The following is a 23,808-nucleotide window of genomic DNA, read 5'->3' as shown; positions in this document are numbered from 1 at the left end:
CTCCTCATGCCCCCTACCACCCACCCCCACCACCCACCCCCGGGCAAAGAAACAGCGGTGGCAGGCACAAAGACTGCTCAGGATGGGAAGATGAGAAATAGTGTCAGGATGTTTGACTCAAAGTCACCACCCTACAAACCTCCAAGACAGGACTCAGGGCATACGTCCACTTCCAGGAGGGTGTGGAGCTCTGCTCAGCTCTGCCCGGTCTGGACCGTCTAATGGGTGGGTACAGTGCGTGTGGCTAACTGAGTCTCCAGGCATGGCTTCCTTCAACTGTCTAGCTCAGCTTTTAAGTCACCATACATTGTTGACTTACTTCACCCTTCCTTGTCCATCTCTATCCAACGTTGGTCTGTTGAGACAGGATCTCACTGTAATTCAGGTTGGCACCGAATGCAATGTGTAGCTCGGGTAAACCTCCTGGGTGCGTTGGCGGTGACAAAGCACTGCTAGCTGGAGGCTGGGAAGTGTAGCCGTAAATTTAGCTAAGCTTCTCTGTGTTCCTGGCAGGTTGTGCTCCCAGCCACCTGCCAGAGCCCTTGGATTTGAGAATGAAATGTGCAACACAGGCTAGTAAATTTTAAATGCCTTGACTAGTTCAAAGATTGGGCAGTTCTAATAGTTCCCATTACTAGCAAACACTCTCCTCTGGTACTTTTCAGTTCATGTCTTTTTAAATCTATATTTTATCTCTGTTACCCCAAACATAATTGGGGAAGTGGTCCATGTGGCCACATTCCCTGATTCTCATATGTCTGTAGGCCTTTAGGTCTGCTTTCTTCTCACTCTTCTTCTCTCCCAGTTCCTATCCCAAACAAATCTCCAAGTCCCACCTCAGTCTACCTGCTAGCCATTGGCCAGTGGCTCTTTATTTATCAATCAAAAACTAATTGGAAACAGAGACCTTCAGCATTTGGACACGTTTGGGGTCTCTTGGGTATGAGCATGTGTCCCATTTGTGAAGGTAGAGCCTTCATGAACCCTTAGTTTCCCCATATAAGGTAGAGATGTGAATGTTGGACCCAAGTGGAACTCAGAGTTAGTAGAAACCCTCACACTCTTTGGTATCCATGAGTTCTTACAGAGGCAGGAGGCAGTCAAGAATCTTAAAATATTGAGTAAATAGTGAATTCTGAGTTGGAAAAGTAGGCTTGCCCAGCAGAGTAAATATGGAGTGCCCATTCTGGTTTTTCATCCAGGAAGCATGAAAAGTATGCACTTTCCAATCTGATTGTCTCAGCAGGGTTGACTGAGGGCCGAACCATATGCTGTAGCCCTGTCACACATAGTCTAGCTAAGGGACATTAGTCAAGAAGCCCCACAGTGTAGGTAGGGGAGGTCCAAAGTCTGAAGGCTGCTAACCTGGGGCATGTCTCCTAGGCTAGGAGACAGTGGATGCCTCCTGGGAGGTGACTATGAACATGAGATGGGAGAGCTTTGTGGGGCTGGAGGCAGAGGACAGGAAAAGAAAGAGCTGATCCCAAGAGGCCACCAGAGTCCCCTGTCCCTGGTGCCCCTCAAGTTCTAAGGGTTAGAAAATGCTCCCTTGGGCCCAGTGCCTATAGCCCACGTGAGTCTCCCAGAGAGAAGGTAGAATGGAAGAGGAAGGGCTCAGGCTCACAAGGACCCAGAGTAGAGCCAGGGGTACAGTGCTAGGGTGGAACCCGTCTCTTTGTGTCGCAGTGTCTTTGTTGTCTGTTCCAGGTTGTGTGGGGATCACCATGAGACATGCCTGAGCCTTAGCTGACATCTGCTCTGGTGTCAGAGGAGGACCCAGGATTGACAACTGTGCACTAGCCCCACACAGTGTGTAGAACCTCTGGAAGCTAACTTCCTGGGGGATGTAAAGTAGGGAGTCATTTGCTTTGGGCTTGGGATCCTCCCTGCCCCTGTCCCCCCTCTCCTGTTATCTACAGCTGGCTGGTACAAAAAGGAAGAGAGGCGTGGAGTCTGGGATGCATTCCCAGCTCCACTTTCCTTTCTCCTTTTATGGGTAGCCTGCAGGCCTCAGTCTCAGCAGCCAGCTAGCAAGAACTCCAGCAGGGATCAACTGAAATAGCTAGTCCACAAGACTCTGAGATGCTGGGCACCTCCAGGGAGTCCTTGCCTGCTGTGCCTTAGTGTAACCCCAGGCCCATTATCCCACCTCAAGCACATCACAAGACCCACATTTCTAAAGACAAGTCCCCAGGCCAGGTAGGAAGGGTAGACAGAGGCAGATTAGTGGTGAGGTGAGGTCCCAGGACCAAAGCTAGACCTGAGCCACAGTAAGGCTGTCATTGCCCAGAGGCGCAAAGTACATGCTTCCTGCCTTTGAGCTGCTTTGCTCAGCTTGGGGATTCTCTGACCTCCTGCACTACTATATGTCCTTGACATAGTTCATTACAGATGTAGCACGAAAGGCTTCTTGTTACTCTGGGAAGCCACAGAGGTGTACTGGGGTCAGTGCACTGGTACATGTCCTGCTTACAAGTGTGACTACAGCCCTCAGCCATTTTCTTGCCCGTTTGACTCCTGTCTTAGTGTTCTATTGCTGTGAAAAGACAGTATGCCAAGGCAACTCTTATAAAACAAGGCATTTTGGGGCTGGGAGATGGCTCAGCAGTTAAAAGCACTGACTGTTCTCCCAGAGGACCCAGGTTCAAATCCCAGCATCCACATAGCAACTTATAACTGTCTGTAACTCTGAGATCTGACATCCTCACACATACAAACAGGCAAAACACCAGTGGACATAAAATAATACAAAATAAATTTAAAAATAAAGCAAAGCATTTGATGGGGGTCTGGCTTATAGTTTCAGAGGGTTAGCTCATGATCATGGTCATCATGGTGGGAGACAAGCAGGCATGACATTGGAGTAGTAGCTGAGAGCTTTATATCCTGATCTGCAGGCAGAGAGAGGCCCTCAGAGAAACCTCAAATCTCATCCATTGTGACACACCGCCTCCAACAAGGCTATATCACCTCCAGTAAGGCCACACCCACTCTAAAAGGCCTCACCTCCTAATCCTTCTCAAACAGTTCTACTAACTGGGGACTAAGCATTCAAATATATGAGCCTATGGGGGGCCATTTTCATTAAAACCACCACAACTCCCATACTCTGCCATTAGTGATGTAGAAGCAAGAAACAGTGGCCCTTGTTGGCTTATGTTTCCAGGGCCTGGTGCACAGCAGAACTTACCTGTGATGGTATAAGCCTAGTGTGGTAGCAGTGTCTGAAATCCCAGCTCCCAGTAGGTAAAAGCAGGATGATTGTGAATTTGAGGTCAGAGCTACATAATTGTTTCAAAAACAAACAAAAAGAAGGAAGTACAAAATTATTGTGTTTTTTAAAATGTCTCTATCTATCTATCTATCTATCTATCTATCATCTATCATCTACCTATCTATTGCATGAGTGCTCTGTTGCGTGCACACAACTGTTGTAGCAGGTGTCAGCACTTTTCCCTTTTCATGGCTAAATAGTATCTCGATGAATGGGCATACAGAATTTTTAAATCCAATCATCAGTTGATGGACATTTCCTTTCCTTCTTCTTTGAGGTGAATGTGAATATAATGCTACACAGTCCTTTGTATATGTTTTTACCAACTTGGAAAAGAAAACAATACTGTATGTTATATATATACTTAAAAAATATATTGAAAAGCTAACAAGTTAAATAATGATCATGGGGAGGTTAATTGCTATAATACAGAGAATCTTTGGTCTAAAGGAGCCAGGGAGAGCATGAAGCCCTTATAGATATAGGGAAAGACATGCCTTTTTCAACATTCTTTCTTCAATCTTCAGGCAAATTGTTTTTGTGAAAATATAAATCTCCCAAGAATCTCCCATAGAGTTAGACAGTGTGCAACTGTTACCACTATCCAGAGCAGCACTACAGGCAAGGTGTGCAGTAAATAGACCCCTGTTGCAGCTATCAGACTGTGGAATCAGAGACAGTATCACCAAGGTACTGGCTCTCAGATAATATAACAAATACTGAAAGAAAAACTTATATGTGAAAGTCCTCAGCAGTACAAGTCACCATAGCTCTAATGTAGCAACAACCCAAATGTCTATCCATGGATGAATAAAATGTGGTCTATGATACAATGGAATATTTCTTTACTGTGATCAGGAAAAAAAGCAGTAATATATATTACAATTCAGATAACCCTCCCAAACATGATACATGTGCTGTGTGTCTCTCTCTACCTGTGTGAAATACCCAGGACATATAAACGTGCACACAGATGCAGACAGGGCACACAGTTGCCAAGGGTTAGTGGGAATGGCTGGTAGACAGGGATGGCCTAATGGGTATAGGGTTTTATTTGGGAGTGACAGAATATTCTGGAACTAAATAGAGATGGTGCTCATGTGATGTGAATATCCTAAGTGAGTTGGCTCATGTGATGTTAATTTCACAGCCATGAATATGGACCTGAATAGACAAGGAGGTGTGTGCTGGGAAAGAAGGCCTTGTTCTTTTTTTTTAAAAAAATGACAAATTACATGTATTGGTTTTGTATATGTGCACTGGCATGTGCACACATGTGGAGGTCAAAGTATAGTTTGTGGGAGTCAGTTCTCTCCCCCACCATGTGGATCCCAAAGTTACAGAGATCTTCAGATCTGATCACATGGCCTTTTATCCACAAAACCTGGCTCATCCCCTGGCTCTCTCCAAGACTGGGCTCAGTGAGGAAACAGAAAGTCCCAGGCATGGAAAGTTTAGGCAAACTCCCTGGGGTCAGGCTGACAGCTGACTGCCCAGAGTTGTGCTTCCCACGCTTGTGTTTCCGATGGGAACATCCCAGGCCAGGGAGCTGCTGATGGCCCTCAGCACAGAGCCTGCTCCTCCTCCTTGGAGGCCTGGGAGCCTCTGACCCTATAAATCTCTGTTGCTCAGGGGCCAGCTCTTGCCAGCTGCTGAGAAAGCCTGGCTCCCTCCCCAGGTCAGATGGAAGAGCAGAGCCCATGATCTGCCAGTGTCCAAGCTTTTTTTTTTTTTTTTTTTTTTTAATTATGGAGGCCAGGGCTGGGGATACAGCTCAGAGAGCAGAGTGCCTGCCTAACAGGCATGAGACCTCCGTCCCCAGTGCTGCATAAACAGTGAGTGCTGGAGACCTGGAATCATAGAACTGAGAAGGTAAAGGGCAAAGCGATCAGACATTCAGAGGAATCCTAGCCTATATAGTGAGTTCTAGGTTAATCTGGGCTATAGAGACCCCGTCAGTTCCTGTCAGGGCTGCAGAGAAAGTTTTGTCACCTGGGTTCTAGTGTCACAGGGCACTTGTTTCTCCAACCCTTTAGTTAGTGTATATTGGGCTTCTCTCTCTTTCTCTCTCTCTCTTTCTCTCTTTCTCTCTTCCTCTCTTCCTCTCTTCCTCTCTTTCTCTCTTCCTCTCTTTCTCTCTTCCTCTCTCTCTCTTTCTCTCTCTTTCCCTCTCTCTCTTTCTCTCTCTTTCCCTCTCTCTCTTTCTCTCTCTTTCTCTCTTTCCTCTTTTTCTCTTTCTCTCTTTCTCTATCTCCCTTCCTTCTTTTCTTTTCTCTTCTTTCTTTCTTTCTTTCTTTCTTTCTCTCTTTCTCTCTTTCTCTCTCTCTTTCTCTCTTTCTCTCTTTCTCTCCCTTCCTTCTTTTCCTTCCTTCCTTTCTTTCTTTCTTTCTTTCTTTCTTTCTTTCTTTCTTTCTTTCTTCCATCCTTCCTTTTTTCTTCCTTCCTTCCTTCCTTCCTTCCTTCCTTCCTTCCTTCCTCTTTTTTCTTTCTTCCTTTCTTTCAAGATAGGGTCTCACTATGTAGCCCTGGCTACTTACTATATAGCCAAGGATGACCTTGAATTCCTGATTTCCTGATTCCATTATCCATCTATCCATCCTCCTGTCTATCCTCTGATCTGTCCATCTATCCTATGATATATTAAAAACAGATAACAGTGCTCCCAAATATGTGCTGGGCACTGAAGGTACAGTATCCTGTGGTGAATTGAGGCTGAAGGCATGGAACTCAGAATAGACGGCACTACCTTTGGCACTCTGGTATCTCTGCTCTTGTCTGGTGATTGGAATGTTGGTCACTGTTCCCATATTCCTCAGAGATTTCTGGCTGGCCCTCTGGAGCACTTTCTGAGTAGAAAGCTGTCAATGACACCTGCTTGATCTTTGATCTCATGATGTCCTCTGTATGGGGTGGGGAGATGTCTCTGGTACCATCAGGTACTGAATTGTCACCTTCCAGAGAGAAAGAGCCTACCTAGGAACTTGCAGCTTGTGGAAACAGTGTCATGGGTCAAAGGAGGTTGAATGACAGACACCAAGGGCCTGGAAGGAAGCAAGAGAGGCCTCTGTTCTACTCTATCTCAGACCAAGTAGAAATTCTAAGTCAGACGATCCAGTCAACCTAGCTCTGAGCATATCCTTAACCCTTCCCTGGGAACAAAAGGAACCACCCCAAGGCTCCTGTTGCAGTTAGGGTGATTATTGCTGTGACAAAACACCAAAACAACTTGAGGAGGAAAGGATCTATTTGCTTACACTTGCATGTCACGGAAGAAAGTCAGGGCAGAAACTCTTAACAGGGCAGGGTCCTGGAGGTAGGAGCTGATACAGAGGCTATGGAGGGTACTGCTAACGGCTTTCTCTCCATGGCTTGCTCAGCTTGCTTTCTTATAGAGCTCAGAACTGCCAGCCCAGGGATGGCCCCACCCACAATGGGCTGGGCTTCTCCACATCCTTAATTAAGAAAATGTTTTACAGTGGATGTTGTGGAAGTATTTTGCAAATTGAGGTTCCTTCCCTTCAGATGACTCTAGTTTATGTCAAGTTGACATAAAATATCTAGCACAGCTTTCTAAAAGGACAGGAGTGAAATAGGGACAGACCTAAAGAAACCTGCATTACTCTCCCCAAAAGAGAGATGAGCACTGGTCACAACCCAAGGTTGTCACTGTAACACATCACAGCTAATGGAGCAGACACAGCAAGCTAGAACACTTATGCCAGGACTCAGAGCAGAGATACCTATAGCCACAAGGGTGCCTGGTCAGCCTGCACCCAAAGTGTGCCCAGTCTATAACCTAATCAGGACGGATGAGGCTCTGGGAGCCCCCAGAGCTGGTGTGACTGGAGGCTGGCACCCCTACCCCCACCCCCGAGGGCACCATGCTCAAGATTCTTTCAAGAAGCACCTCAGGCACTGCAGTTGTCCCTGTGGCTTTACTTTGGCCTCCTGGGTCCTGGGTATCCAGTACAACTGGCCCCTGGCCACTTCCAGTCTGGCCATCATGTGGGAAGTTGATAATACAGCCTGACTTGAACCAGGTCCAGACCCTTAGATTCAGGGCTCAGTCTAATTCACACTCTGTTTTTTATTTCTCTGTTTGCAGATCGTGAAGACCAGTCCATTCTGTGCACGTAAGTGATGTGATTTTTCCTTTGTTGTCTACTGAATCCAAAGATCTCCAGGATGGCAAATTTGATGTGTTCACAGTTGTAATCGCCTAGCCTTGTCCCTGGGACAGGGTACATGTGATGGAAACCAGCGTACTTGAATGCGTAAGGACACTGGTGCTGTTCTATTTTTAATTACCTTTTAAAAAATTTATCATGTAAGTGTGTGTGATGGTTTCTATATGCTTAGTCCAGGGAGTAGCACTATTAGGAGGTGTGGCCTTGGTGGAATAGGTGTGTCCCTGTGGGTATGGGTTTTAAGACCCTCATCCTAGCTGCCTGGAAGTCAGTCTTCTCTAAGAGGCCTGCAGATGAAGATGCAGACCTCTCAGCTCCTCCTGCACCATGCCTGCCTGGATGCTGCCATGCTCATACCTTGATGATAATAGACTGACTCTCTGAACCTGTAAGTCAGCCCCGATTAAAGTTGTCTTTCTAAGAGTTGCCTTGGACATGGTGTCTGTTCACAGCAGTAAAACCTTAACTAAGACAGCACGTAAGGATACACAAGTGCCATGATGCATGTAGAAGTCAGATAACAACTTGCAGCAGTCGTTTATCTCCATCCACATGGGTCCTGGGGATCAAATGCAAACCACTGGGATTGGCAGCAGGTACCTTTACATTCTGAGCCAGCTCCCCAGGACTGGGACACAATGCCAGGCATAATTAGCTGGAAACAGGAAAGATTTATTGATGTTGTGCTCATGATTTCAGAGAGTTTGGTTCATAGCCACCCAACCCCAAGTGCTTGGGCAGAATATCATAGTGGTTGGAGGATATGAGAGGTTCTTCACTTCTTTTATTTATTTATTTATTTTACATTTATTTTGTGTGTGTGAGAGAGAGACAGAGACAGTCAGAGAGACAGAGACAGAGAGGGAGAGAGGGGGAGGGAGGAAGGAAGAGAAAGGGAGGGAGGTGGGAGGGAGGGAGGGAGGGAGGGAGGGAGGGAGGGAGGGAGGGAGGGAGAACGAGAGAACAAGAGATTAAGAACTAAGGAAGGTGTCAGGACTAGCGATCCTTTGTCTTAGGGATGGGGAGTAGGAAACTTATAACTATAAGATCAATAAACATGTTCAACCAGGAGCCCCAGGGGCCCTTGTCTGTATTTTGTACATAAACTTTTATTGAAACACATCTGCAACCTAGTTGTTTACACACCAGCTTCCACAGCCATGCCGAGTAGGTATGAGGGGACTCCACGGCCCACTCGCTTTTCTTTTTACTGGGATGTAACACCGTGACCAAAGGCAATACCGGGGAGGGGGGTTATTTAGTTTATATCATAGTCCATCAACAGAGAAAGTCAGGGCAGGAACCCAAGACAGGGACTGAAACAGGCAGAGTCCATGGGTTAGCTCACCTCATAGCTTGCTCAACCTGCTTCCTTATAATCTAGGACCACCTGTCCTGGGGCAGCACTCACACATCAATCACTACCTAAGGAGGAGGTTTCCTCAGGTCAGAGTTCTTCTTCCCAGCTATGTCTAGGTTTGTGTCAAGTTGACAGACACCAAGGAGAACACCCACAAAGCCTGAGATGTGCTACCTACCCTGGGTCAGAAGTGGCTTTCCCACTCTACCTCTAACCAGGGAGAAGTGTGGTGGGGATTATGGGATAACACTAGGACGGATGGTGGAGATCATAGTACTGACAGAGCACATAGGCACAAGGGAGGAAGTGGCTGTGAGAAAAAGCAGCTAGGGTTGTGTGACAGTCACCATTCTGAGTGTCATGTTCTCTTGTTTAACCCTCGAAGTGGTCATATGGAATGCCTGACATACACCTATTTTATAGGTAAGGAAACAGGCACAGGAGGTTAAGTAACTTACCAGAGCCCATGCAGATGACTGGTTGAGCAAGCACTTGAATGCAGGCTGTCTGATCCAGGAGCCCCCTATGCCATTCAAGCTAATGAAGTTTATAGGAGACAAACACCTTGAGTCTCATATAATATTCAAAATGCCTAACTGGGCTTTGCAGAATGTATAGAAGTTGCTATTGGACACCAATATCAAAGGACACAGCTAGCTTGCAGTGGGGGGAGGGGGGGACTTAGGAGGAGCTGTGAGCATACAGCCAATTGGCTCCTTGTTGGGGCCAACAACAGGCTGTAATAAGCTCTTAGTGGTGTTCGACTCAGAGAGGCAGAACTATCACATAGTTAAAATTATTTAAATGAGGGGCTGGAGAGGTGAGTCTGGGTTAAGAGCACTGGCTGCTCTTCCAGAGTACCTGGGTTCAGTTCCCAGCACCTACATGGCAGCTCACACCTGTCTGTAACCCCAGTTCCAGAGAATCTGATACTTTCACACAGACATACAGGCAGGCAGAACAGCAATGCACATAAAATAAAATTATTCAGATCAAAATGTACAATTCCATGATGAGAAGTCATGGAATTTTCAGAACTTTCTATCCAGCACAGGGATCTTCCCCAGAGACTGTGCAGGTCACACATGCCAAGGGAGAGTACAAAACCCAGGAGGTCTAGCTAAGCCTCCAGGAACAGGAAGCCGAGGACAAGTTCCTCAAAACAGGACAGGGACTTGGATGGGGACAGCACTGTCACCCAAAGTTCCAGAGTCAGGAAAGCAGCGATAGAGAGGCATGTCTCTGGAATCACACAGAGCCTGCCAACTTTAGATGCCTGGAGCCTGGTGCTTGGGTGTATTTGTTGGCAAGGCTGCCTAAGACTATTTTTATCAGCTATCAAGTAGTTGAGCCTAGAGGACCATAGGGAAGAGAAGGGTTCCCAGAGTCTGTGGCTGCTCATGTCTCCACTGTTGTCAGGAGCGGAGACCAAAGGTCAGATGACAAAGAATGAGACAGTAGGAATGGGGTAGGATGCTGGTGTGCCAAGTGTGAGATCTGTGTTCAGAACCCGGGTTTTCTCTCTTTGCCCTCGTTTTCCTTCAGGTGAAAGGGAAGTCTACCCACTGTTTTGACATTAGCTCAACTGAAGTAACTTATACTATGGTACAGTTTATACTATGGTGTAATTTATATTATGGTGTACAACTGAGTGGCCTCGTTCTTTGATCACTGCTTTCAGTTTCAGAATCCAAAGCTGGGGTATCCCTCTATCTTTCTCTTTCTCATCTATCAGGAGGCGGTGAACAATATGGGTTGTCATATTATTAAATTTCATTCCTCCTCCGTTTTCTGTCTATGGCAGTACCTGGGACTGAAGCAGTTTACTTCCGTGTCCCTAAACCTCAGTTTCTCCAAAGTGATGAAAAGAACCATGAAGTTCCTCCTTAGATGGCTGGGGAGTGAAGGAGCAGACCAGGCACGTAGGAAGCACAAAGGCCCGCCTGCCCTTTGTCTGGCCCTTGGGTTTGCTATGGCTCCCAGGGTGTGGCACATGGACCTTGCACAGGAGGTCAGGAAACACAGGGCTGGATGCTACTGATTGGCTCTCTTTGTTCTTTCCAAGCCGTGGAGGACCCCAGCTCATGGGATAGTGACTCCCACATTCAATGTGGGGTTTCTTCCCACCTCATTTAGCCCAATCTAGAAATTCCCTCACTGGCATGGCCAGATGTTTGTCTACTTGGTGAGTCTAAATCCTGTCAATAATCAATATTATTAGAGAACAGAGCCTGTGGGGTAGAATAGCAAGAGTGTGGGTAGCATTGGAATCAAGGACCGAATTTAATGTGCCCTTCCCTTGCTGTGAGACCTAGAACAGGTTGCTTACCCACTCTGGGCTAGAGTTCTTTACCACAGTAACACAGACTAAGACACCATAGCTCTTGCCTCCAAATGTAAGGGTGGTGCTGAGAGAAAGATAAAGGAGACTGAGCATGCAAAATAGCAAGTACCCTTTCTCACACACATTGTCAATTCTTCAAAGTGTAGAAAAAAAATCAATCATGTGTCCTTTGGGAAAGGAGGACCAGGGACCTCACACCACTGTGACTGTGTGCAGCCCATCATAGCGGCTGATGTGAGTCGGACCTTGGCAGTGGGAACCTGCACCCAGTCATTTCTCACCTGCTGTTGTGAAGTAGAGGGCCTGAGCTGGAAGCTGTTGGGCTATGACCCTCAAAGGTCCATCTCCTGTGACCTGCCGCCCCAGGCACTACCAGTTAGGGACTGTGTTCAGATATATCGCCTGTGGGAGACAGCTCTCACTCAAACTGGGACAACAGGAAACTGTCCAGAAGAGGCATCCTTTTTCAACAGTGGACTCCGTGGGGCCAGGCCCAGTTCTCAGAGCAAGTGGTGGCTTTTCCTTTTCTCTCTTCTCCAGCTTCAACAGAGTCACTGAGACATGCTTGGCAGAGAAAGTTATTTTTTTCCTTCTATTTAGGGAGAATAGCAGAGCTATGCCCAGAGAATACCGAGCTGACCTTTGCATGGATGATATTTTTTCCAGACTTAAAAAAAAAAGGATTTCTCCAATCATACAATATGAAATAAGCGCCAAAAATGAGAACATTCAAGCAAGAAAGGAAAAAATAAACAAACAATCCTGATGGAAGATGATGTGGAAGCAAAGTGAGCAGAGAGACTTGTCTTAGTTTGGGTTTGATTGTTCTGAAGAAACACTATGACCAAGGCAGCTCTTATAAAGGGCAACATTGAATAGGGGCTGGCTTATGGTTTCAGAGGTTTAGTCCCTTATCGTCATGGCAGGAAGCATGGCAGCATCCAGGCAGACTGGATGCTGGAGGTGCCAAGAGTTCTACATCTTGATCCAAAGGCAGCTAGGAGGAGACTGGATTCCACACTGGGTGGACCTTGAGCATAGGAGACCTCAAAGCCCGCCCCCACAGTGACACACTTCCTCCAACAAGACCACACCTCCTAATAGTGCTATTACCCACGGGCCAAGCATTCAAAACACATGAGTCTATGGTGGTCAAACCTAGTCAAGCCTCCACAGAAGCTATCAGCTATATGTACGTTAGCATAAATTACTCCAACCAAGGAAAACTTTAGCTACTCATTTGCGATTATCAGCTAACTGCCTGATATTCAAGGAATTCTGCTGAGTATGAAAGAGCTTGCTTCTGCTCCAGGACTCATGGGATATGATTCTTTTTTTTTTTTTTTAATTAGCTATTTTCTTCATTTACATTTCAAATGCTATTCCAAAAGTCCCCTATACCCCCCTCCCCCACGGGATACGATTCTTTTTCCTAGATTTTATGCTTTGGGTTCTGCTTATTTGAAGAATACACATTCTTTCTTGGAAGTGTCTTTCTTGTCCAGCTCTTCTGGGTCCACTTTGCTGGCAGTGCCTCTCAGTAGACAATGCAGAATAGACTGGAGTTTGATCCTTCACAGCAGAACTCAGGTTCTCCTCTCCTCTTCTGGGTTCTTCCTTGCAGAGAAGTACCTCCTAGAGGAGGTCCTTCTAGAGGAGTGCCCTGGCTTGTGGACCTGGGCGTATTTAGGTTCATATGCAGGGGTAAGAAACCCAAGCTCAGGGCTGGAGAGATGGCTCAGTGGGTAAAGCATTTGTTGTGGAAACATGAGGATCTCAGTTCAGATCCCCAGGACCCACGTTAGACAAGAGTCGGGCAGAGTAATGAGTGTATAACCCTAGCAAGGGGAGGGACACAGACAAGCAGATCTTTGGGGCTCACTGCCAAGCCAGCCTAGCCTAATCGGTGAGTTCCAGCCAGAGAGAAATCTGGTTTTTGTTTTTTTCTTTCTTAAAGGTGCATGGTAACAGAGGTTGACCTCTGGCCTCCATATGTGCACCTGCACATATCCAGTAAATGCCCCTGCTAGGAGGAGTTTTGGTTTCCTCACTTGGGGAGTGGCAGGGATGACCATGAGAGTCACCACACTCATGTCTTTCAGAGGTGAGTCTGGAGCCGGAAAGACAGAGAACACAAAGAAAGTCATACAGTACTTGGCTGTGGTGGCATCCTCCCACAAGGGCAAGAAAGACAGCAGCATCACGGTAAGTGGCAGCGCTGTCACCAAGGCCACCCAGGCCTTAGCATCCTCAGAGCGAACAGAACCCTGAGTGAGAACTCATCCTGTGTTCGCTGGGTTGTCCCCCCTGGGTGGAGTGGGCTGACTCTGGAGACCCTCTCCCCCTTCATGGATACAGGGTCTGAGAAGTCTGCAGACAGCCTCCTCCACTGAGATCTGCGGTGAGCACTTCTTAGCAGTGGCTCTGACATCACTATGACCTGACTTTCTGTTGTAGGGACTGTTCTATGAACTGCAATGCTCCTGGTCCCTTGTCTCTGTCCCTGTATGCCACAATATATTTGGAGGCAGCAAATATGCTCCAGATACTGTCAAATGTTCCTAGGGGGTGGGACTCAGTCCCAAATTGGAATGACCCCATGTCCTACCCCCAGGGGACAAGGATGCTGAGGTCACTCAGCATGGGTCCCTGGTCTACTATTGACTGACCTTCTTGCTGTGAGCCAGACAACACAAGGATGAGGTCCTACAGCAACATGTGGTTACATTGTTAGACCTGCTAGTACAAACAAATGACAGACACAGGAGGACAACAGCAACCAAAAATGCCACTGTCCCCGTGGGAGGAGGACTTACAAGAAAAAGTACAAGAAGTTTCTAGAACCTTCTCTTATTTCCTTTCCTCTCTCTCATTTGCCTTCCTCATCAGTCCACTATGGGACCAAGGATCCTGTCAGTTCCTCTCTATGGATTCTGAGGGCAGAGAGATGACAGGAAAGGTTTCTGCCACCCTGCATCTTGTTTCCTATCCTTAGGGGTAGCAGTCTTGCTCAGTGGCCAGTGAACCTGGAGTTCTCAGGGACCTGGGCTGGGTGCTGGATATATCCTAGGAAACTTTTCCCCTTAAACAAGCCCACAACCATAGACCAGCCTGTCAGGGTTGTGTAGGGACCACTGGCCTAAGCTTGTTTATCAGAGAGAATCCTGCTTCTTCCCACCTAGCCTTTTCCTATATAGAAAAAAACAAGATGTGATAGTTACGATGATTCAGCTAGACACTCTCTCCCTCTATATGCAGGCATATTGCTTCCCCTATCAGATCAAACGTCAGTGTGGTGGGGGAGGAGAGCTCGAGGGGTTGGAAGAATGCCTACCTAGTGGGTACAAAGCCTTGTGCTCATCCCCAGAATCCTATAAACCAGATGTGGTAGTGCACACCTTTAATCCAAACATTTGGGAGGTAAAGGCAGGAGAATTATAACTTCAACCTTGGGTATCTAGTAAGTTTGAGACCAGTCTGGGATACATAAGACCCTGTCAAAAGGAGAAAGGAAGGGCAGGAAGAAGGAAGGGAGGGAGGGAGAGAGGAGAGGAAGGAAAGGAGGGAGGGGGAAAGGAGGGAGCCAGGGAGGGAGGGAGGGAGGAGAGGAAGGAAAGGAGGGAGGGGGAAAGGAGGGAGGGAGGGAGGGAGGGAGGGAGGAGAGGAAGGAAAGGAGGGAGGAGAGGAAGGAAAGGAGGGAGGGGAAAAAGAGGGAGCCAGGGAGGGAGGGAGGGAGGGAGGAAGATATACACTAAGGCCCTAGCAATTAGGAAACGTGAGGTAGCTGGGTGTCTAAGAATGTAGTTAATGGCCAATTGTGATGGTGTGAGCCTGTGATCCCAGCACTCAGGGGCTAAGGCAGGAGGATCATGAGTTCAAAGCTAGCTTGGCTATACAGTGTCTTCAAAAGGAAGTAAGGGAGTGAGGGAGGGTGCATGGAGAGAAAAAAGAGAGGAGAGTCTAGAGAGAGCAGCAGAGTATAAGGGAAGGAGCCGATCACTGTGGGCTGGGACTGGTAGCCATGACATGGAGAAGGAGCCTAGCCCAGGGCTCCCAATATGGGGTGGGCCTTGGATGTGAAGCAGAAGCACTGACCTCTGTTTCATACTGTGCTATCCCACCGCAGCAAGGTCCATCTTTTGCCTACGTGAGTAACAGAGTTTTCCTGGTGTGACGGGAGGCACCGAGTGGATTAAGACCTGCATGCATCTTTTGCACCCACGGGCTCCTAGTAGATGTGGGAACAGGGCAGACTCATGAGTTCCTGGCCCCAGACTAGTAGAGGCACCAAAATATCATGGTGTACATGGGTGGGAGGTGGGGGTGATACCAGAGTGGGGCATGTTAGCTATCTAGTGGCTTCTACCAGAATCCCTAGGGCTGTACTCCAGCCTGGATGGATTGCCCCAGTTCAGAATAAACTCCCTCATCACTCCCCATAGTGTGCCCACCATCAGTACCTCCAACACATTGGAATGACCCATCCCATCTGTTGAGCATCTTAGGACCATCAGGCTCCAGAGTGGCCCTGGCTTGGTCAGTAGGAAACCCAGCCAGGGCAAAGTTACCATCCGTGACTTCCTGCCCCAGCTCTGTCCCCTGCACCCGTGTGTCTCTGTGCATGTGTGTGTTGTGCTTGTGTCTCCTCCTGCATGCCAGTTGCCTCACCTGAGACATTTGAGACCTTCTTGGGTTTGTGATGCACTAGCTTTGGTGGCTTGGTAAGGCCCCGGCTACGGCACACACAGCCTGCCCTGCATGGATCTCTGTGTGTGTCAACTGAACTCTGATGCAGAGCTGGCACATGGGTCCCAGCCTAAAAGAGACCCTCCAGAGTGTTCTGTGTCACCTAGTCTGCTGTAGGTAGATGCTGGGCCACAATACTTTATCTCATACAAGAAGCAGGATCTTACTTGGCATGGGCTGTGTAACCTTTGCCCAGACACTTAACAGTTCTGGGCCACAGTCTCATCATGCATCAGATGAGGTCTCTATGTTCAAAATGCTGCTCAGAAGACCATTTAATGTGCCTGCTAGAAGACTCACTCTAGAAGAGGGAGCTTGGGAACAAAGGGTCAGAGGACACCTTTGGATCCCAAGTCTACACAGGTAGATGTCATTACTCTAAGTTTCTTCCTACTAAGCCAAGGAAAGTGGATGCCTCTTCTTGTCAATTTCTCCAGTGGGCCAGGGCTGGAGTTTCCATGAAGACAAGGCCTTCTGCATCTTAATTTACATGCTGCATTGCAGGGGGATGCTCAGGCCAACAGTAGTTGCTGCCTTCTGTAGCTTGGCATCTCTTTGCTTTCCTGGCATGGCTTACTTTGTTGGCCCTTTCTATGTCACTATTAAACACGTGGTTGCATTTGCACACAGGGGCCCTTCAGAGGGGTCTGACGGGCTGCATTTCATCTGCTAGACAGAGCTCATGAAGTTTCAAGGTTTCATTCTGCAGCTGCTTAAAAGAATCTCTGATGGGTTTGGAGCCTCCAAATTACCTTCCTTAGGAAGTATCAGAAGTCCAGATTGGCCCATGAAATGCTGCAAGTTTCATAAAAATTATGCTTAAGCAGTTGGGAGGGTTGTAATGGCTTAGCTTGAGGAAAGTGACACATCAAACTTGCACTGCGGTATCACCATGGACAGCAGGACTCCTGTACACTGCATACTCCCAGAGGCATCCCAGCGTTGTACTACGCAATGACCTTTGTCTCTGGAAAGCAATCTTTCAAAGGAGTGGATGTCTTCTCTGTCAGAAAGCTCTTCTGAACAGATCTCGTACATCTGGATGTGACTGTTAGGGTCTTGGGGGGGCTGAGGACAGGAAAGAATCTGTGGCTGAAGGGCAGAATCTTGTGTCAGGCCTTGTGCTATGCCCCCCCATAACTAGCTATGAATGAATTTTAGGGGGAGCTGGAAAAGCAGCTTCTACAGGCAAACCCAATCCTGGAGGCTTTCGGCAATGCGAAAACCGTCAAGAACGACAACTCCTCTCGCTTTGTAAGTAGCAGAGCCATACGGGCTTGTCTGGGACTGATGTCACATATGCCCCAAGAACACAGTTCTGGGACTGAGTGGGCACTCCAGTGTCATATATCCCCCAAGACCACAGGCTGTAAGAGTATAGGGGAGCTCTGACTAAAGGCAGTAGAAGACAGATACATTTGCTCCCTGTCTTCCAGCCCCACACATTCTCTCAACAATCACTCAGCATCCATTCTCAGTCATTTAACATTTGTGATTTATCTAACATTTACTGAGCACCTAGACATGTGAAATACTCATCTATCGATCCATTCATTCGACAAAGCATGAATTAAGTACTTATTCTATAGCACATACGTCTATCCTCTACCAAATACTGCCTAAACACCTACTACATAGACTCATTCTGGTGAACGCTTTTATACAGACCATTCCCTCCTGTTTTCATTTGTTGAGTTGATTTTTATAAAGTACACAGTATATACCTAGTACTGACCCAGGTACCAAGAATCACAGTGAATAATCCTGAAGTGGCTCCAGACATGGAAAGACGACCGGCTTTGGGCAGCAGCAGTCAGTGAGGACTGCTGCAAACACAGGGTCCTGAACCTGTAAGAGAAAGCAAGACATGGTGGCATGTGCTTGTAGTCACAACACTGAGGAAGCAGAGACAGGGGAATCCCTGGAGCTGCCTGATCAGCCAGCCTAGCCTGCCTGGAGAGTTCCAGGCTAGTAAGAGACTCCTAGTGTATACATCAAATCCCCACTCGCTCACCCCCACCTCTGCCACACACATATGAACAAACAATGTTTCAGCCTCTCAATGCTCAGGCCAGAGCAGCTCAGACCTTGGTGTAGAAAATCCTGTGACAGACTGAAGAGCAATATCCTGCCAGGTCTCTTAACCTATGTCAGCCTCAGTTTCCCTACCACTTAGAGACAGCCATCTTGAGATGAATGATATTTCTTACATGGGTTTGGGAGACCTGGGGAGTGTGTGTGTGTGTGGGGGTGTCCCAGCTCAGATGCTGGTTGTTATGGGCCAGCAGGACTGTGAAGTTCTGATTCTTTTCAGAGTCTCTCCTGTCCCCAATGGGCCCTTGACATTTCTCCACTTGTCTGTGGTGTGGGGTCTGTGCTGAGCCTGGCCCACATCAACTTGTTCTTCTCTTGGCAGGGCAAGTTCATTCGCATCAACTTCGATGTCACTGGTTACATTGTAGGTGCCAATATTGAAACATGTATCCTTTGCTGAGCTGGGGCCTCCTGAGGGTGAGGGAGCCCAGGGAAAACACAGAACTCCCTCCTCTTCTTCAGACTCTTGAGTTCCTTCTGGAACAATCCTTCTTGTGCTTAACAGAGGTACTGTTACATGTAAATCCTCAACATCTGCCAAACCCTTTGCCCTTTAAGAGTCCATCTGAAGCCGGGCGTGATGGCGCATGCCTTTAATCCCAGCACTCGGGAGGCAGAGGCAGGCAGATTTCTGAGTTCGAGGCCAGCCTGGCCTACAAAGTGAGTTCCAGGACAGCCAGAGCTATATAGAGAAACCCTGTCTCGAAAAACCAAAAAAAAAAAAAAAAAAAAAAAAAAAAAAAAAAAAAAAAAGTCTATCTGAGATCAGCTGCCCTACACAGATCCATGAATCAGAAATAGTAGCCAACTCTGCCAGCTCTTGGGGTCCCTTGCAACTTTACAGGGAGCCTCCCAGGTCCTGGAACACCTGTAACAGCTGGCTTGGGAGGGTGGATTGGTGGTTAGGTTTTGGGAACTGACTTGCTTAGCTGTGAGCTGAGTCCCTAAGCTGGCCCCAGAACCCTTAACTTCTCACCAACCAGATCTTCTGGAAAAGTCTAGGGCTATTCGACAGGCTAGGGATGAGAGAACATTTCACATCTTCTACTACCTGCTCGCCGGAGCCAAGGAAAAGATGAAAAGTGAGTGTATCCTGTGATGGGTTCAAGGGTCAATGACTGGGAAAGAGCTGATGTTGGGGGAGGCAGGCATACAGTTCCTCACCTCCTGCAGTGAGCGAGTGTGGCCTTTATTAAGTTATCCTCACCAACTATGTGTTTGATATGGTAGATGGCTATTAGCCACACATTAGGGTGTTAACAGTTTAGGTCCAATTACGATCTGTATCTTTAAAGGAAACAGGCAGCAGATGACAATGATCTAGATGCCATTTAGAAAACTTGCCAGGTGCCAGGTAGGGCAGTATATTCCTTAAATCCCAACACTCAAGAAGCAGAGACTAGGAGGTCTTTTTGGAGTTGAAGCCAGCTTGGTCTATATAGTGAGTTCCAGGCCAGCTATGGCTACATAGTGAGATCCTGCCTTGAAAAATACCTTCAGGTATATTTAGTTGTTGGCTTTGAGACCAGCTCTTACTTTGTAGTCTGGGTGGCCTAGAAATTGCTGTGTACCCCAATTTAGTCTTGAATTTGTAATTCCTCTGCCTCAACCTCTCAAGTGCTGAGCTTATGAGGCATGAGCCCCAAGACCCAGCCTTGTATTTTGAATTTGAAGACAATTTGGGGGGGCAGTTAATTCAAGGCTTTCCATTATACAACTCTTCTTGTTATTTTGTTTTGAGACAGGGTCTCGTGTGATCCAGGCTAGCCTCAAACTCACTCTATAGCCAAGGCTGACCTTGACCTCCTGATCTTCCTGCTCTACCTCCCAAGTGTTGTAATCACAGGCATGTTCAATCTCTCTCTCTTTCTCCTTCCCTGCATTCTTTCTTTTGACTCTGGGGATGGAGTCCTGGCCTTTGCATACAACAGGCACATCCTGTCCTGTAAATTAGACTTTTTTTTTTAAAGACCAAATTGTTACTGGCTACTGCTCTGCAGGGCACATAGAGTCTGGTCGACTCTGCCACTGTACAAAAACAGCTACAGCAATGCATAAACCATCAGAAAAGATATGTTTTAATTAAGCTTTATATTTGTAAGAACATAAAGCACACTGAAATTTGCCATCTTCTTTTGTAATTTTTTTTTCATGTGTTCTTTATATTTCAGGTAAGAAATGAGCTGTTCTGACCATGCAGGAATCACATTATTTTTTCCAACATAATATTTTTATTGGTTATTTGGGAATTTCAACAATGCACCCCTCACACTAGATTCCTAATCCTCCCAGGCCTACCTCCCTATCCTTGTGCCATCCCCCCAAAAACGAGACAAAAAGAAAGGAAAAAAATACACCAAGTCCAGTTTGTGCTGCCCATATACTCACTGGAGTGTGGCCAGCCCCTTAAAGATAACTGAGCCCTTCCCCGCCATCCCTACTCCTACCAGAAGCCATCAACTGTGAAGAGCCACACTTCAGCGTCCCTATCACAGTTTTAAGGCCTCTCTTCAATGGTTTCCTGTCTAGACTGGGTTTTTTGGGGGTGTGGGGGGAAGTTGTCACATAAGCCTCATAGTTGAGGAATCGTCTTCAGACACACCAGAAGAGGGCATCAGATCCCATTACAGATGTTTGTGAGCCACCATGTGGTTGCTGGGAATTGAACTCTGCACCTCTGGAACAGCGGTCAGTGCTCTTCACTGCTGAGCCATCTCTTCAACCCCAAGTAATCAAACTCTTAAAGGAACATCAAAATTATAGTCACAAAAGGGATATGTCCATCAGTGAATATGGAATCTACATTCTATAATTAGGGTTAGAGTTAAGTTATAAAACTAATGGCGACAGCACGAACTTGGTTTCCATCAGGTTTTTGCCTCGCAGTTAATTATTTTGGTTAAGAAGATTAACAAAAGAACTGGGTGTGAAACACACCTGTCATCTTAGCACTGGGAGGTGGAAGCAGGATAGCAAGGTCAAGACTAGCATGGGCTACATAATGGGACCCTGGAAAAAGGAAGGGAGAGAGGAGAAAGGAAAGAGAAGAGAAAGAGAAAGAGAAGAAGGAAAGGAAGATAGGAGAGGAAGCCATGTGATCAAACCAGCCATTATCTGGCATTTTGCACAGCCCGGCCACTAGGGGCTGTCACTAGGGGCTGTTCATTGTTCTTGAAGCTTTGCCTTCTGGAGCACCTGATGCGAAAGGATGCAGGGTGCTGGGTAGATGCTACATTAGCAGTAAGTGAGTTAGCAGTTCACAGTGGGAGGCCCTGGGATGCTTGCAGAAGCATCTACCCTTCTTCCCTTTGCAGTTCCAGCTGCATTTTGCTCCATGCTCTGTATGTAGCAAGCGAGGCCAGTGGCAGCTGGGCCAGAGACCAGGGGCCAGGGCAGAGTCTAGAGCCAATTGCATTTTGTTTGTTTGTTTTGCTTTGCTTTGCTTTGCTTTAGCCCAGAGTAGTCTGAAACTCATAGCAATCCCCTTGCCTCTGCCTCTGAAGTACTAAGATTACAGGCATGCACTACCACTCAGCATTATTAGTATTCTGATGCCAGGGCTGGGAAAAAGGAAAGTTGAGAAGTTGAAATACTATGAATCTCTCCAAACCATGGATAATGTTGGGGTTGGCAAAGGCCCAAGTCCTTGTGATAGTCTCATGTTTCTCTGAACCCGGAAGCTTCAGTTAACTTGGTGTTGGGTACGTTTAACCTCGGGTTTATCAAGTGGTGGAAGGTGACCTGACCCATAAAAGACCTTGGCTTAAAAAGAAAAGTGTCTCCCTGATGTCACTTCAAAGTATCTCTAATTGGCTTGGAGAGAAACAAATGAGTTGGAAGGGTACCAATGAAATAAGAAAGAAAGAAAATCCTGTAAATGCGCAGGATAAAAATGAACAGCAGCAAAGGAAATAGAGCAGCTGAGCTTGGTAACTTTGTAACTCTGTGGGGTTAGAGCCAGGTGTGACTGTGGGGTTAGATCTGGGTGTGACTCTGTGGGGTTAGAGCCGAGTGTGACTGTGGGGCTAGAGCCCAGTGTGACTCTGTGGAGTTAGAGCCAGGTGTGACTCTGTGGGGTTATAGAGTCAGCACACTGGATGAAGCACTTGTTGCATAAGCATGAATTCTAGACTGCTGAACCCACAGAAAGGCTAGGAGCTCAACGTGGCCTGCTTATAATCTCATCATTCACTGGGTAGAGGCAGGGAATCCCCAGACTAGTTAATCTAGCTAAATTTCTGCGCTCTGGGCTCAGTGAGAGCCTTCCTAAAGAATAAAGGGTATGTGTGTTGGGATGGGGGTGAGTGAGAAAGACTTGATGAAAACATCAGGTCTCTACATACACACACACACACACACACACACACACACACACACACACTTCTATACACAGGAGAACATACGTGTGTACTATATAAATGCAAAGAGAGAGAAAGAGGGTGACTTTTTCCAGAATAATCTTTTTTCTTGAGACACTGTTGCTAAACTTCCTTCCCGCAGCACATCTATCCCTTCTCCTCACCTCCCAGCTACAAACAGAGGCAAGATTATACCAAAGTTCACTCTGGGGGAAACAATTGAATTTCCTGGGATTTTTTTTTTTTACATCCATAAGGAAGATAAAGGGTGGTGTATAGGAATATGGATGCTCTTCCCCTCAACAGGCCATCCCTAGAAAGCCTTTACCAGTAAGGATAAGAACACCTTTCTCCTAGTCTTCCCTGGGCTATGTGGGAGAGCCCCTCCCCAAGGCCACATTAAGGTAGAGTTGCTTAGTTGCATACAACAGGGAGCAGCTAGGAACTATGTTGAGGGTTTCATGACTCTCCCACCCCTCCATGAGAGGATATAAATAATCAACAAGTCCAAGATGATCTTCTTGCAAAGGAACACATCTAAACTCCTCAAGATTGTAGTTGCTTGGCTCAGAATACACTCACTCCCAACAGTCTCCTTCCAGACTGGCCTTAAACTTGAGATTCCCTGCCTTTAGAATACTGGGTGATGTGTTTATAAAAAGATAAAGGGATATAAGATATGTTCTATGGGGGTGTGATGAGGTGTGGGGAAGGGGAGGTCTCAGCATCCCTTCACGCTGAGGGACCAGCCACGGGATGGTAGAGCATGGAACAGAGTTTATTTAGGACATGGGGAGGGGAGTTAAGAGAGTAGTAGAGGCAGAGAAAGGCAGAGAGGGAGAGAGTAGAGAAGTAGAGGCCGGCTGTGGCCATGAGCACGTGGAGAGAGGGGGAAGGGAAAGAGGAAGGGGAAGGGAAGAGCCCAAGAGGGCAAGAGAAAAGCAAGCAGGAAGCAAGAGTAAGTATAGTGGGTCAGGCCTACCTGGCTGTTGCCAAGTAACTGTGGGGTGGAGTTTAGACAGAATGCTAACACTGGGCCTATAGGTTTATACAAGCATGTGCAGGCAAGCTAGACACAAACAAGTTTTATTGGACATTATAATATAAACAAGGGCCAGATAGTAAGCATCCTACACTTTGAGGACCATCTGTTTTTGTTAAAGCTGCTTTCTATTACAGTGGGAGAGCTCACAAGTAAATTGAGGCAGCCCTGCTTTAATAAAATTTTATTTACAAAGGCAACCAGTGGACCAGATTTGTTAACCTCTGATAAAAGGCTTGTGAGATAAAAGGTGAGCGCTAAGTCTTTATGTACCGAAGTAGGAATTCGTATATCAGACCTAAATTTGATGTCTTAAAATATCTGGTTATACACAAGGCATATATACTATGTTGTCTAGGATATGTAAATCTATTATTGTCTTAGTTTACTCTCTATTGCTTGA

The 23,808-nt window shown here is 46.9% G+C and overlaps 1 protein-coding gene across 4 annotated transcripts in view; it reads left to right on the top strand.

Moving 5' to 3' along the window:
* Myh11 (myosin, heavy polypeptide 11, smooth muscle) overlaps window positions 1-23,808 on the top strand; it is a 97,662-nt gene that overhangs the window by 28,297 nt on the left and 45,557 nt on the right. For 2 of the 4 annotated variants that reach the window (XM_006521843.2, XM_006521844.2), the window contains exons 4-9: window positions 7,380-7,407; window positions 13,268-13,370; window positions 15,292-15,312; window positions 17,073-17,165; window positions 18,328-18,391; window positions 18,989-19,087. In XM_006521843.2, coding sequence (XP_006521906.1) covers window positions 7,380-7,407; window positions 13,268-13,370; window positions 15,292-15,312; window positions 17,073-17,165; window positions 18,328-18,391; window positions 18,989-19,087 — 408 coding nt within the window. The remainder of the gene's footprint in view (window positions 1-7,379; window positions 7,408-13,267; window positions 13,371-15,291; window positions 15,313-17,072; window positions 17,166-18,327; window positions 18,392-18,988; window positions 19,088-23,808) is intronic. The other 2 variants (NM_001161775.1, NM_013607.2) reach the window with 1 other exon arrangement.

This window comes from Mus musculus, chromosome 16, assembly GCF_000001635.26.
Source record: "Mus musculus strain C57BL/6J chromosome 16, GRCm38.p6 C57BL/6J".
Classification (NCBI taxonomy): Eukaryota; Metazoa; Chordata; class Mammalia; order Rodentia; family Muridae; genus Mus; species Mus musculus.
The sequence above is the reverse complement of the archived record's forward strand: the minus strand, read 5'-3'. Positions and strand labels throughout refer to the sequence as shown.